Genomic DNA, 15253 nt, shown 5'->3' on the forward strand with positions numbered 1-15253 from the left:
TTAATAGTCATATTCCAAAATAAGGAATGCCCTTTAATGACAGGGAATAAATAGTAACAGTGATTTGCATGGAGGTTAGGATCCATTGGCAGGCATTTGTTGTTATTGCACAGAGCAGGGAGGGGGGTCATAAATCACAAATGCGGCTTTCCAGCCCATCTAATAACACCTATTGCTTGATGATGAACATAATAGGGAGTGTTTTAACATGCCTTTTGTTAATAAAAATATAGTTATCACTGTTAAAATAAAGTCCAGTGGTGTGCTTTGTAACTTCAGGGAAGGCAGCGTGGCTTTGAGTCAACAGGACACACACGACTGATCTATGACACTAATGAACAATAGTGCATCAGCCCTTGATTGTTAAGAAGTAGCACACAAACTACACTTTCATGTTGAGATGGACTTTTTTGAGAGATTTTGAAAATTCAACCACCAGAGTGTGAAATTTTCTACTTTGAATAGACTTACAAAAAAAAAAAAGAAGTCTCAAGAAGCCATGCTTGATAAGACAGTAACTGCCATTTTGGCTCAAAGCAGCCATTTTATATGATTTTTACAGGCGATTCGTCGAAGAGATATGGAAAACTCATCTCCTCAAAGACAGTTTTGCTTAGTGACGGGGTAGACATGTATCAGGAGTAGTAGATCCACAAATATGCCTGAAAAACCCATGTCGGAAAAAACACAGGAGGACTTCCATTTTGTTTTTTAAAATGGCCATTTTTGGGTCATTTTGGCTATTTCCAGGTGTCCTTAAAAGACAGATTTTGGTAGACACATGCATCAAGAGTGGACAGTTGTATGTTGCGTCCTAGTATGTTTTGGCTGGTTTCAAAAGGCAAACCAATGTATTCCAACAGGCAGCTGTGTCATGAAGGCTAATACTGAAGCACTGATGCTATGTTAATTAGCTACAGTGTTTTTTTTTGTGTGGTCATACTGTAACTGGCTATTGTTTCAGGTGCATTTAAGTACACTAAAATGCACTTACAGTGGAACCTCTGAAGTGGGCTTTCATAAATGTGGGATGATAACAAAAAAATAAATAATACAATACCGATAATACCCAGTCCATTATTTAGTGAAAGCTCACTAATTCACAATTTTTAATCAAATATTCAGTAAAGCATTTTTGCTTAATGGTAATTTTGGAAGATATGGTTAAATTGATATTAAACTGTTTTGTGAGAGTTTGTGGTATATTTATGGTTTTAACTACTAGAGGCTGAGGGTGTCAGTTCATGTTTTACTTCATTGCAGTTGTGCTTTGTTGCAGTTTACAGTGAAGAATGTAAAAAAACAACATTGCAAATTGCCCCGAAATTGCTATACAGTGAACCATCTTTCATCATTCCTGTTAGACCCACTATGACGTTTTGCATTAAGCTAGCAGGCTTTCGTTAGACTTAAGTGTTATGGTTCAGTGCAGGAACAGTTTGGTGTTTAAATGTATGTTGTTTTACATAGCAGTTTTACAGTAAAACCTCAAGTGAGAGTGACAAAGCACGCAAAAATGATGTTATACGATAGACTCCCATTTCTTCATAGCAGTAGAGTGAGGAGAGGTGCTAAGGAGTACGTTATAGTGTTTTCGCAACAAAAATATACATGTAACACTTCTGTTTTTGCCCCCATTTTTTTACGGAAATCTACGATAGCGAGCACTTCTCCTTTGCCGAGATAAGCCATCCACCTCACAGCTGTGCCAGATCAAGATGCTGATTCGACACCTTGATTATTGCACAGGTGTGCCTTAAAGACTGCCCACAATAGAAGGCCACTCTGAAAAGGTGCGGTGTTGTTACATTAATAATAAAACAAAACTGCATCTTTCAACCTGTGAGGTGGGATGGATCATCTCGGCAAAGGAGAAGTGCTCAGATTCAAACTGGTTTGTGAACATATTTGAGAGGAATGGTGATATTGTGTATGTGGAAGAAGTTTTAGATCCTAAAGTTAATTTCATAAAAAATGGGAGCAAAAACAAAAGTGTTGTGTTTATATTTTTGTTGCGTATAAGTTTAAATGTGAAGAACTTTGTGGGAGTGCAAAAAAGTGAATGCTCCGATTTTCACCGAACATGGGTGGGTTTGGAATGTATCCCATGTAATAAAGGTGCATGCTTTCCTGAGGTGAAAAAAATATATAATTTTGTTCCACTTTGGAGGTTCCACTGTACTAGAATGAAACTAATTTAAGTCACCGTATTAGTTCACAGAACTGGATCATAAGAAAAGTACCTGTGTGTATAAAAAAGGATAATCATTTTTCAATCTATGAATAAACAAGGGTGTGTGTGTTCAGTCAGGTTCGGGGATGTACCCTCCCGGATCGGAAAGGGTCTTCCTCTGCTGGTATATGAAAGTGAGAAGGAAGAGGGCGATGTCGTGCGAGCACCAGTAGCCTGTGTGCGACGTGACGGCTGACCAGTAGCGACTTTCCACCAGGCCCTCGCGCAGCTCAAAGTCAATGCGGCGCTCCAGCTCCACTGTGGACCCCCCCCAAAAAAAAAAAAAAAAAAAATGCATTTTCTCAGATGAAAACTAAATTGATATAATGGTTCTGGGAAGTGACTCACATGACACGTCCGCGCTGGGGGAGTTTGGGCGGGCCATAGTTGAAAGCCCGTACGCCGATTGGCTCTCGGTTCGCTTTTGCTGCTCGTCGTCGGACCCGCCCTCCAGTCCCACGGAGACCGAGGGTTGGCTGTTGGAGCGCGAGAAGCGGGAGAAGAGGATTCCGCCAATGCCTTTCCCGATACTCGCCGCTCCTGAGGAGGAAAAGGCGAGAAAGAGAAAACTCAGCCTTGGTGCTTGATATGCAGGATAGCATTTGCAAGATAAGGTTCTGAGGACATCTTACCCAGGATGCTGGCCTTGCCTAAGTTGGTGATGGACTCTCCGTAATGTCTCCGGGGGAGGACGGGAGAAGTGCTCGGACTGGGGATGCTCTCTGTGTCGGACGTCGGCTCCTTAGTCAAGTTGAGGAAAGTGGGTCGCATCTCGTCGTAAGGCGCTGGGTTGGTGGCGCTACACCTGAAAAGGATTCATCAAATATAAATAAACAGTGGATATAAAATGTCTGCCCATCAGCTGTTGGACTATGAGACTTTTGTGATATACAAAAAGGGACCAAAACAATTTCAAAACTTCTTCCACCATTAACTCATGTGCTCCCCAAAACGTATAAATAGGTTCTATTTTAACTATAACCATGGTCCCATGGTTGTTTGTTTGTTTTTTATGCAAAAGCATACAGAAGGCTTTGATGTAGCCTCTGAACTGGATAATGCTAAATGGTAGTTATTACAAAAACGGCCAGCAGGTGGCAGCAGAGCATAAGAGATCAACCAGGGCCATGTTGCAACAAGCTCTTTTATCCAGTGAATAATAATAAAACTTAGCTGTACTCTAATGTTAATTGCTGGAAAATGGAAACAGAAATATACTTTTTTTGCCTTATGAAAGAAGAGACGCTAATCTCTCTTTTGGTAGGTCTCCATGTTTTTATAGCAATAGAACAGAATAATCTGTGGGCCTTGCAAAATCAGTCAAAATCCAGTAAAACAACAGGAATATGACCTATAACCTGTACAACTCAATTGAAATAAAAATGTCATCTTCATGCCATAACAGGGTGTGTACACTTATGCAACCACATTATCTGAGTTGTCTACAAGTTATTGGTCCCATGAATGCTGTAAAATGTTTTGAACAGGGGTGTGTAGACTTTTTATACCTACTGGACATGGATTTATGGCAACTTATTGCCCACATAAGTCTTACCAGTGTATCTGCACTGGTGCAACATTGTTGTAGTGTTTGAGGATGAGGGGCTCCAGTCTGTAGGCCTGAAAAAGAAGCAAAATTTTGATTTTATTATTTATTTTTTTGGCATAATTTCATCTTTTAAAACATGAGTCTCCACACTGAGACTACTTCCATGTTTCGCTAGGTGCTGCTGTTTTATTTCACAACAGAGTTCATATGGGCTATGCAGTTAAATTTTCTTCTTAACACTCATCTGTGTGTGACAACGGCATCTATGAATGAAAGTAAAAGCTAAGTAACCATCTGTTTTTCTATTATCCCTTTCTTTTCCTGTTTGAGAGGCATTACGTATTTGGGGCAACTGACCACGGGGTCCGTCGGGTGGAAGACGTTGAAGAGTCGGCTGCAGATGGACGTAGGCAGGATGTGGTCCTGGTGGCAACTGGTACCAGGCCGAATGCCCCTCAGAGCCAGGAAGACCGCCAGAGGAGAACCCATGCAGAAGAAGTTTTCCACCTAAAGTCATTGTTATGAAAACGAGCTGTAATTTAAATCAACAGTTTCCATTTTCACCACACGTACCAACCTTAAATTTAAGTGCAGGAGGTGCTGACGGTTTGGAGGCTTCCAGTGTTAAAAGTTGATTCTCCAACTCTCGTAATCTGTAAACGGATATTAAAAAAAAAAAAAAAAAAAAAAAAATCACTGACTTGGTGGCTGCTGAGTTACATGGAAGTTGTTATTACACACAGCGGCAGGTGGTGGTGCTAGTGAGCTACAATGTGCAAACATGATGGCTCAGCGTAGAAAGATTGAGATTTGATATGCTGTTTGCATTGTATTTTCGTGTTATATGTACGTACTACTGTACTAATGCTTTAATAAACTGTGATAATATTTTTGAAATTTATTGGAATACAGTATGTCTTTTCCCATCTAATGTTTTTTTTCATTTCTAATATATTGCCATTTATGTTTTACTTGTGCATTGATTGATTAATGTTGATGAACAACCCTGTGCATTTCTTTTCATTTATTATTATTATTATTATTATTATTTAATATGCTGTCAGTTTTCATCTTACTAATATAGCAGTATTTTTTTGCCAATATTCTTATAGCATTCTTTTTTTATTTTTTTTTTGTAGGTATTTTCAAAAATATTTGTATGTTCTATTTGTTTTTCCAATATATTTCTATAGTTTAAAATAAAAAATAAATAAATAATAGTTTATAAACAAAAGCCTGTCATAATTTCTATTACTGTTACGGCAAATTCTATAGCTAAAATTCTATATTTCAACTAGTTCCGAATCAGACCTATTCCTGGTGTAGCGAAGTTGCTCCAGCAGATGCCTCTCCTCGTACGAGGTCCAGTGCTTTTGCAGCTCCTCCTCCACGGCGTGGTGCTCCTGGAGGCAGAAGCGTACGGGGTCCCAGCCTGTCATGATGTCGTACGTGATCACACAGCCCAGCGAGTGCGACACGATGGACACTTTGCCTCCACTCTCCTCAAAGTCGGGGTTGCGTGAGCAAAACAGGCTGTACAGTCTGTTGAGCTCCTGTGTCAGTCCCTTGGTGATCTGAATGGAAAGGAGCAAACAAGTCACGCGATGTGAGTTCTCGTCTAAATGCTCGCCCACCTCACACACACCCACTTGCTCTACTTGCAAGCAACTGCTGGAGTTGGGAGTATCACATGGAATGAGTTACAATAAACATAATGGATCTGTGTATATTCCTTGGCTTCTCGCTTCACTGCTTGTCAGTCTTGTCAAATCTTGCATTTGATTGGCTGGAGCCAATAAAGCCCCACTGACTAAACTTCTCAAATCAACTCTTACCGGCCTCACACACACCCATTTAGGAGGAGGAGGAGTTACACTACAATGCATGTGATTGGTCTGTGCATTTCTTTGACTTCTTTCGTCACTGTTCACACACTTCTGTTAAATGAAATGATCAGTAAGCAGCAATGTGACTTTGACTTACTTCATCACGGTAAAGTGGACTGTTGTAGTACATGATGTCCATGGCACTGCTATTGAGAAGGTCTCTCAGGCCTCTCAACTTGTCTGGTGTAATGGAGTCCACCGTATCTAAACAGAGACACCCCACAGTGTGTATATATAGGTAAGTTGTGTTAACATTCAGTCAGTATTGCTCGTTCATGATTCCTCTCCTAAATGCACAATAGAATGACAGACCTCCATCCAGGGCAAGTTTGGAGCGCCACTCTACGGGAAGGAACTCCACATGCTCATCGTTGTGCTCTGAAAAGTGCTTTTCTTCCATCTTCCTCACACCTTCCCTCAACCTGAAAAACAGTAGATGGGATGTAGACTGTCACTGAATAGAGTGTTTTACTTTGGAGATTTGACTGTATGAAAAACAAACAGGAAGTGGGTTGACGTGCCACGTCGACGTTTCCTCCTTGTTGAGAAAGACCGTAATCCTGATGTAGCTGCTTGTAAGGCTTAAAGTGCTCCGCGGCTCGACTTGGTCTACTTTACCTGCTTAGCCGACCTAAGCCTCAAGCGACGGCCTGACTATGTTTGTGACACAGAGACACACATGTCTTGGTTTGGCTAGATCTAGGGTTCTTATAGGTCTGGAGGATAAATAGTTCCCCAGACATTTTTTGAATGGGACCATAATTCATGTTTTTTTGTAATAGATTAACCCAAAATAGTAGAAGAGTCAGTGTCTGAAACTACACATAATGTTCTCAGTTAAAATATTGCAAGGTTGAACACAGAAAAGGGAGAAAAAGGTCTCCTTCACAGGAAGTGCAAAAGTGGACTAAAACTCACATTCCAGTGTTCTTGATAATGCGCCCTTGGTCCATCTTCTGCCCAATCCCATGGACCACAAAGACAACGTGAGTGGTCCGTGGGGGTCTGTCCTCCGGAGAGGCCTCTTCAACATAGCCGCGGTGTAGCCGGGTTCCGCTGCTGGAAGCTGTGAGAGAACATGAGGTGCGGTTTCACACAATATGTGGAGCATCGGAGTCTTTATTTAGATCTAAAGTCATGTATTAAGAACATTGTGATAAGAGGCAGTGGAAGTGTATGTAGTCTGGATTGAAGTTGGAAGAATTTCACATTTGAAGACTTAGCTTACATCACCTTTACAAAACAAGACATCATATTTTAAAGAAACTAGTTTCCGACAGTGACAGACCTTTAGAGAAGCCCAGTTTCTGCGTCACGGTGCGAGCGATTTTAGATGTGGTGGCGTCACTGTAGAGGTAGACCTCGTCCACGCTGTGCCAGTCCACGTGAGTTCGACTGAGCTTCAAGCTGTGGATGGCTGCAGGATGGGGACGGTGAAAGAGAGCAGAGTGAAGGCATGTTAAGAAGAGTGTCAAGGAAGGTCAAACAAACGTAAGAGTCGTGATTGTGTTGACAGGTTTTGTCAAATACAAGTCTGTGGGACTGATTTGCATTTGGAAGGAAATTGGGAGAAGGACAGACAGTTCTTGCTTTTGTGTCCTGCTTATACAATACTATTCTAGTATTTAGATGTTTGTAATGCGCTGGTGACAGGAGCAAGTAAGAACCACACAAAAGGGATAGATAAAACTGGTTGACTTTCCCTGTATGATAACACCATTTGGATGTTCTGAACAGCAGCAGCAAGATCATCGAGATGAGATTGATGGGAAACTTTGGCGGCAGTCCAGTGGCTCCCTTGCACAGCACTAAAACAATTTGGGGAATGAAGTCCTTCGGAACAGGCTGAAGGACTTGCGGGGCAATGCAGTCGTCCTGATGACAACTGACAATTTCACACAAAACTGTAGCAGAACGCAGATGTTTTGGAACTGTTAAATTACAAAAATAGGCATAAAGATGCAGAATTTGGTTGCGTAATCGTTCTTGACACAATCCAGGCCAAACAGTGTGCATTATTACTACTATTCCTCCGCCACAGCAAGTTTGCTGCTGGCTAAGAGAAAACCATTGTGACAACAGCGATTGGAAGTTGAAGAACTACTTCTATACAACAAACAGTACATGGAAACAGCAATTCAGAACATTCAGGGAGTGCCAAAAGTATGAAACCAGAAGAATGGAAGCTCAGGCATGTACTGTACAGAAGAAAACACAATGATGTGGTGACATGTTCGAAATGCTTTATCTTGGCATGTTGTAAAGTTTACAATAGCAGCAAAAGAAACCATGAAAAAAACACAATAACACTTGCACTTTTGATTCTTCTCAAACTACTTTTTTTTATGTTAACTCTTGTAATCATAATAGAAGTGACAGAAAATGGGATTTTCCATGAAATTAATCTGAGATAAAGACTTAAGGGGAGATGAATGCAGCCCCGAATCACTGTAAAGGGGACGGAAATCACAAGCCCTGAATGGAAATTATATTAAGCTTCCTCAGTCAGATGCTGATTTGACATGCAAATGGTGATATAATCAGCAAAAAGATGGTTTTGCTAGAGGCTTGTGCATTTCCTGTTTTACAGTGAGAGTCCTTGCATTGTGAAAGGAAGGGGAAGGCAAAGTGCTTACGGGACTGGCAACCAATCATGACGCATTAAACCTAAGTTGTTTAAAATGCTATGCTATCTTGTCTTGTCGTGCAGAAATGGGGAAGGATTAGTAAGAGAAACAGGGCCAAAGCACCACGTTTATAGCACTAACATTCACACTCTATCAGAGTTATAAAGGCAAATGTGTCATTGGACATATTGCAGGACCACGAATGAGAGGAAGTTTGTGGAAGCGGAAGTAGATTCCAGCCTGCTGTTGTCTGAGGCCGAATACCAACAAGGATGTTGCATTGATGGCTGTAAACAGGGGAATCAAATTGTCTCAAAAGTAGCCAGTGTCGGTTAGGTAGGTCTTGAGACATGGTCTACTATTCCAGCCTCACCTATGGTGACCAAAGGAGAAGTTCGCCGTTACATGCAAGTTTCCTTAACACAGTGCCTTGGCTCACCCTTGGGGAGCTCGGTCAGAGATGCAGGTGTCTATTTTGGATGCATAGGTTCCCAGCAAGGTATCTCAGGCAGATCAAGTCAGATGGACACCACAGACCTTGGATTACTTTGGCATACTACTGGTCATGTTGCATATAAGTTTGTGTTCTGGCGGAGAACTGCTGTGTCCAAATTTGGTCAGTTTCCTACTTTTTCCACAAATCGATGCCATTGGTCAGTTGCCACCAAATTCCACAGTAACTACGCATGCAAGCTTCTATGTAAGCATATATTACATGTCATGTGGACCAGGGTTAGCCAGTATCACCATGGCTGATTCATGATCAAACCTAGGAAAGCGACAGAAAGAGTAGCAGTACCAAACTCAAGGTCACAGCACACAAGAGGAAATTCTAGCAACTAGTGCCAGCTACGGCTACAATGGATTTACATATTAGATTATTTAAAATAAAAGGGGAGTCTAGTCCCACAAAGTTCAGGGCTCTACAGGGGTAGAGAGGATAGAAGCTAGAGGGTTAGGGTAAACAGACTGAAAAGAAAACGGGTCTTTCTTGTTTTGTTTGTTTGTTTGTTTTTTTACAGTACCTTGGCAGCGTTTGCGCTTGTGACATGTTGTTCTAGCGCTCGTCTGATAGCCGCTCCATTTGAACAGAAAGGGGAGGTAGAAAGGGGGCAGGTGGGAGAGGACTAACAACCAAGAGAGAGTGAGTGATGGCCATTGACACCGGCGCCTACCCCGGTCATTCGCTGTTGACCAAGTGCCGTTGCTATCAGATTAACCGCTAGGGCCATGATAGAACACCTCAGTACTGTTGCCTACTACCAAGCCTTTCGGTCTGATAAGCAGCGCTGTTTGACACATGCCGAAGATGACCGGGGTAGTGACTCTAGAAAATGAGGTTAATAGCATGACACTTAGTGTAGCTTAGCATCATATGCTGTGAGTAAAACATAACAGTAATGACATACACAGTAATAAACAGTCATACACACAAATACCGAATGAACTCAAACTCAACTCCAGCTCGTTGTCACTTTTTCAAGCAAACATTGTATTTCCTTTAACTTAAATAAAAGATAAGTTAAAAAAACAAGGTATTTAAAGTAATTTCAATGAGGAAAATTCATTTGATATGCGAGTAAATCCAGTTACAAGTTTGGTCAAAGAATGATTTAAACTCTTAAGTCAATGTACCACTTTACTGTATGTCAAAGGCCACAGATACAGAAATAAGCATTTTCATCATACTTTGTAGAAATGCACTCAACCATTTAGGTTGAGATAGGAGGTATCTGGGTTTGACATTTTAAAAGGCCTAACTCAGCAGTTGTTAGACAAATCAGCAGGTTTTGAATATTAGGCGCAACTAAATCATCGATTCCTGTTCAAAATCAGCTGTTTTGTAAATGTCAGCGGCGTTTTCCTCGGCTGAGGTGAAAAGGCTGACGAGGAGGCAGAAACAGAGACCTGCTGAGTACACAGCATACGAGCCATCAGGGGGAGTCCATTTAGCTTGGAAAGCCATTAAATCAGGGGTGGCGAGATCCGGTCCTCGAGGGCCGCAGTCCTGCTGGTTTTGGATATTTCCCTTCTTCAACACAGCTGATTCATGATCAGCTCATCAGCAAGCTCTGCAGAAACCTGATAACGAGCCTGTTAATTGGAATCAGCTGCACTTCGAGTAGGGAAATCTGCAAAACCTGCAGGACACCGGCCCTCGAGGACCGCAGTTTGCCACCCCTGCATTAAATGGTTGATGAGGTATGTCAAGGTTCCCAAAATGGAGACAAAAAAAAACAAACTAGTTAACATGGCTGTCGGTGAAATTTTGGAACTGGTCATATGAGTGTACAAAGACATTAGCTTCTTTGCCAAATATCAAATAAGACTTATCTGTACTTTGCAGATACCCAATAAAGGGTAATAGACAATAAAATATGTTCTTTGTAAACTTTTTTGGTTATTTTCATGCCAGACATTAGCCATTAAGCTAGCAACAATAGCATTTGCCTGGTAAAATTAATTTGACTGCACTACCTGTTAAAAAAATAAATACATAAATAAGAAATAAATAAAGAAGGCAACAACAACAAAATACACAGGTTCCATGGTACATGAAGTGAAGAGTCATGGCTCACCGTCTTTCCCGTCGACGGTCCTGACGACCATGTCACTAGCGTCAAAAGTGTCCTGCGTTTGCTGCCCGCGGAAGTGGCTGAGGTGTTCGCATTCGATGAGGTCACTCTCGTCCTCCTCTAGGGGCAGCCACGTGCCGTCGATGAACCATTGACCTCGCAGCACTGGAATGTGGTCTTGCTCTGCCCAAAAAAACATTAAAAATTCAATCTTAACTCATTCACTCCCAGCCATTTTTTACTGAAGCAGCCCACTTCGTTCCCCGGGTGCTCACGACTGATTTTGCAAGGCCCACAGAATATTGTGCTCTATTGCTATAAAAACATGGAACCTACCAAAAGAAAGATTAGAGTCTCTTTTGTCATCAGGAAAAACTGTATATTTCTATCTTTTTCCGTTTTGTAGCAATTAGCATTAGAATATAGCTAAGTTTAATCATTATTCACAAAACTGTTTAAAACAGTGGGGAAAGGAGCTTGTTGCAATATGGCCTGGGTTGATCTCTTATACTCTGCTGCCACTTGCTGGCCGTTTTTGTAATAACTGCCATTGCTTCAAGCATTCCCTTCGGTTCAAAGGCTGCATCAAAGCCTTCTGTATGCTTGACCATAAAAAAAAAAAAACATAAAAAACATATAAATACGTCTTTGGGACCATGGCAATATTTAAAATAGAACGTATTTATACGTTTTTGGGAGCAAATGAGTTAATGACCTGCGTTAATACTTCCACTACACAAGTTACCATCTTGCTATTTATTCTATCATGCCAAGTGTTAATATTTAATCTCACTTTTCATAACCACAACTAATTGTGAAAAATAATCATTTATTATGCTCTTCCCTACTGCCCAGTATTCTCTGCAGTTGTGTAAACATCCATGACAGGCTAATATGAGGAAATAGGTTATGTCGCTACTTTTCTGGAAAGGGTTGATTGTAATTTAACTCAGACAATTCCAACAGGGCCAAGTCTCAGTGGATTATGGAGTTGAGCCAGCTGTGATTAGTATTGCACATTAATCAGTCTGCTGCTGCTGTGACTAATGACAAGGATGAAAATAATACACGTGGATCAAAGAATATTTAAACGAGTGGAATTCTTGTTAATCACCGTCTTTACGAGGCGACGACTGAGACTTATGTACAACCACAAACAGGATGTAAAGTCATAACAAGACGGGCTGCAGAATAGATAGGGAAGCATCGTAACGCTGACAAATGTGTGCAGGCTTGTTTGGTAAGGTGTTAAGGCCAGATGAGATATATTGCGTGTTTGTGTAGTACTTCATCAGTACATCTCCAGTACTCTCCAAATCAATAGTCTTCTTACCTGAAAAGTGACACTCAGTGGTACCTTGCCATTAATCCATTACCGCACCCCCAACAACACTCACATAATCTTCCACATTTCTGTCCCTTTAAAAATCCTGACATACTGTTAGGGTCAAATTTGACTGCAAAAAATAAATAAATGTCTTTTTCACCTCAAAATTTTAACGCACAATTTATGGAAAGATTAAATTAGTTTTACTTGACCAAATATGTCTACTAAAATTTAGTTCAGATTTATCAGCAGTGTGTGTTAGATCAAGGAAACAGGCGAGAATGGTTTGAATCTTGAATCTGTTTAACTGTACAGTATATAAATAGGGAGCATTTTATATGGGCCAGTGTAAATAAAAGAGGGCGCTGGAAATGGTCTCAAAAACTGTGTCTTCACCACATTTGCACAGTTTCCTGCAGAAAGATGCACCTGTTATACCTTGAATGATCTTGGGGTAATCTAGAACCGGTAAAGAGTCCAAAATGTCAGCTTTAAGGGATACTTACGCTTCCAGTAAACAGGGTAGCATGCCTTCTCTCTGACGTCCACCTCGTAGAGTCCCCCCCGCACACAGACAGGCTCCACTTGGACGTCAATGCTGTCAGGGTCCCTCTCATCCATGCTCGTGGACGGCGTCGATGTGTCCAAGGACCCCCGATCACCGTTGACGCTTATAGTCCGGCTTTCCACCGACATTTCTACGTTCACTCCGTCGACTTCCACCGGGAGGCTCGCCGCACCGGGGTTAAGCTCGCCGTACTTCCGATACATGAGCTCGATGTTCAGCGAGTCATGTCCCACGAAAGGCTTCCACGTCTTCTTGTCCTCCTTGTAGAACCAGCGCACCTCCTCAGGACCCAGCTCGGCCACCACGTCGCCGAAGTGGTGCCGGGAGCTGTTGGAACGCGACCGCTTCCGCCTCTCGAACAGCGGGCCCTCGCCGTTGACTTCGCCCACGTATGACGAGGCGGCGGGCGGGCAGCCGAGATCCAGCCGGAGCCCGTCCCGGTCGTCCAGCGCGTCCAGTCCGGGCTGGATGGACGACATCCCGGGCAGCACGGCTTCATCCATGGGGCTCATGTCTTGACAGCAGTCGAACCCATCGCTACCTACCAAGTGCCACTTTTTATTGTTGTTATTAGCCGCCGTCACTCCCTCCAAGGGACATTGTTCTTCTTCTAAAGACGTAATGTCACAACTGCTCATAACTATTTGAGCCACTTAGCATCACTCTAGCTAGGTAGCTAGCGAGTTAGCCGCGGCTAACGAAGCCGGTAGAAGTCCGAGGCTAGCTTATTAGCGAGTCTTTCTCTGTCTCTATCTCAATTTTCAAACCCTTTATTTTAACAGCTTTCCCCACGGATATTTAAACCAGCATTGCGAACATGTTACGGTCATATTACTTTTAAACATCCTCGCGGAGTTTCTTCAGCTAAATTCAAAGGCAGTAGCGGCTGACGTAGTAGTCCATTGTGAGTGAGTGGAGCTGAGTCGTGCGCGTTCGCAGTTTGACAGCTGACGCATTGACGCGAGAGCGCGCACGTCGACACCGTGGGAACGGCTGACGTCGTGTTCTGTCCATTAGATGGCGACAAAGACCAATCAATAGCGACAAAGCAGTGCTTTATAACTGCAGTAACACGCACGTCCGCTAGATGTCGACAAAGACCGTTTGCAAAGATGCTCCTTGTGGATCTGTAGACAGGAATAAAGTCCCGTTTTTGGAACATTTTTTTCCCAGGGATATAGCTCACTTTATGAGAGAATATATATATATTTTCCTTCAGAATAAAAATGTATATATTACGAGAATACATTTTCAATCTGGAAATTAAACTTGAACTTTGACTTTAATGTCACATTATCAAGATTTTATCTTTGAAAAATACAACTTTATTCTCTTAAAATTACTTTGTGTTTAATACGGGTTTTTTTTCCTTGTAAAGATTATGATCATAACATTACAATTCATTATTGATGCCCACTTCTGGCATAAAGGTAAGATATTTTTCAAATGTAGCTTTTTATACTGTTGTTTTATTTCATTTTTTCTACATCATGGAAACATGCTGTTTAGATAGATCTGAAAGTTAAAGTCTCCATTTACTTTGGAATTTTGTCATGAAAAATATGTCATTATCAAAAAAATATATACCGGTATACTGTTTTTAGATTGTTGAAAATCTTTCAAGTGAGAATTTTGTTTTGTTTTTTTCACATTGTGGTAAATGTGGAAATTTGCAGGATGTGAACGACAGTTGCGCGGATGTTGTGAACGAGGTTCCCATTTCAACATTGGAATGATTTTGAATCGGGTGAGAAAGGTGGACCTTGTTGTAAAACGTTACTAGTTAGCCATGTTTTGCAAGCACCTGCATGAGTGGATGAGCAACAAAGTGGCTATTTTCCTTCCAGTAAGTGAGCCAATAGATATTTATAACCAGCTGCTCACCTCTCTGCCCCTCCTCTGCTGTCCTTATAGAGCACTCCCTTTAGAGAACACACTTGTCACTTGTTGCCTTTGTTCTTAGACAAAGACTTGCCCTTCATCTGCCCGTAATTGGGCCGTGGGACTCTTGGAATGTGCTTGATGTCTCCGCTCCAATAGACAGCAGTTGAAAATGCAACCAAGCGTCTCGACATATATCCTCCAGTTTTGTTCAATGTGTTCAGAAAGGGGGGGAAGATTCATGGGTAAAAAAATAAAAAAATAAAAAAAAATAAAAAAATTCGCCAAGTTGACCGAGCAGCTTGACATCCTCATGAGTACCTGGTCAGCTTCGAAATGACAAATATTATTTTAAATATATATGATTATAATTTCTGTTTGGTGGTCTTAATATTTTTAAATGCTTAAACATTTTCTTATTTTGTACCAAAAGATAAACATTTGAATAATCGTGATTTCAATTATTACCAAAATAATCATGCTTATTTTTTTCTCCCATAATCGAGCAGCCTTAGAAGAATTTTCACAACTTAAAAAGCCAAAAAATAATGACAGCCAACATTAGCTTTCACTGCAGTATCGTAGTCCATCGTCTTCATTTTGATG

General features: G+C 41.4%; 1 protein-coding gene across 2 annotated transcripts; it reads right to left on the reverse strand.

The window, feature by feature from the left end:
* ddhd1a (DDHD domain containing 1a) lies at positions 1-13879 on the reverse strand. Of its 2 annotated transcripts, XM_077538806.1 has the most exons (14): positions 12705-13879; positions 10875-11054; positions 9321-9422; positions 6957-7085; positions 6587-6734; positions 5981-6090; positions 5766-5872; positions 5094-5356; positions 4360-4435; positions 4140-4289; positions 3789-3853; positions 2866-3038; positions 2582-2773; positions 1-2491 (listed from the first exon to the last, which is right to left on the reverse strand). In XM_077538806.1, the coding sequence occupies exons 1-14, from the start codon at positions 13402-13404 to the stop codon at positions 2304-2306; spliced, it is 2583 nt and encodes an 860-aa protein (XP_077394932.1). In that variant the 5' UTR covers positions 13405-13879; the 3' UTR covers positions 1-2303. The 2 variants fall into 2 exon arrangements, with proteins under 2 accessions (XP_077394932.1, XP_077394933.1); XM_077538807.1 differs by lacking the exon at positions 9321-9422 and having other exon boundaries at positions 12705-13874.
* Positions 13880-15253: the final 1374 nt, after the last annotated feature.

Source organism: Festucalex cinctus, chromosome 12, assembly GCF_051991245.1.
Source record: "Festucalex cinctus isolate MCC-2025b chromosome 12, RoL_Fcin_1.0, whole genome shotgun sequence".
Classification (NCBI taxonomy): domain Eukaryota; kingdom Metazoa; phylum Chordata; class Actinopteri; order Syngnathiformes; family Syngnathidae; genus Festucalex; species Festucalex cinctus.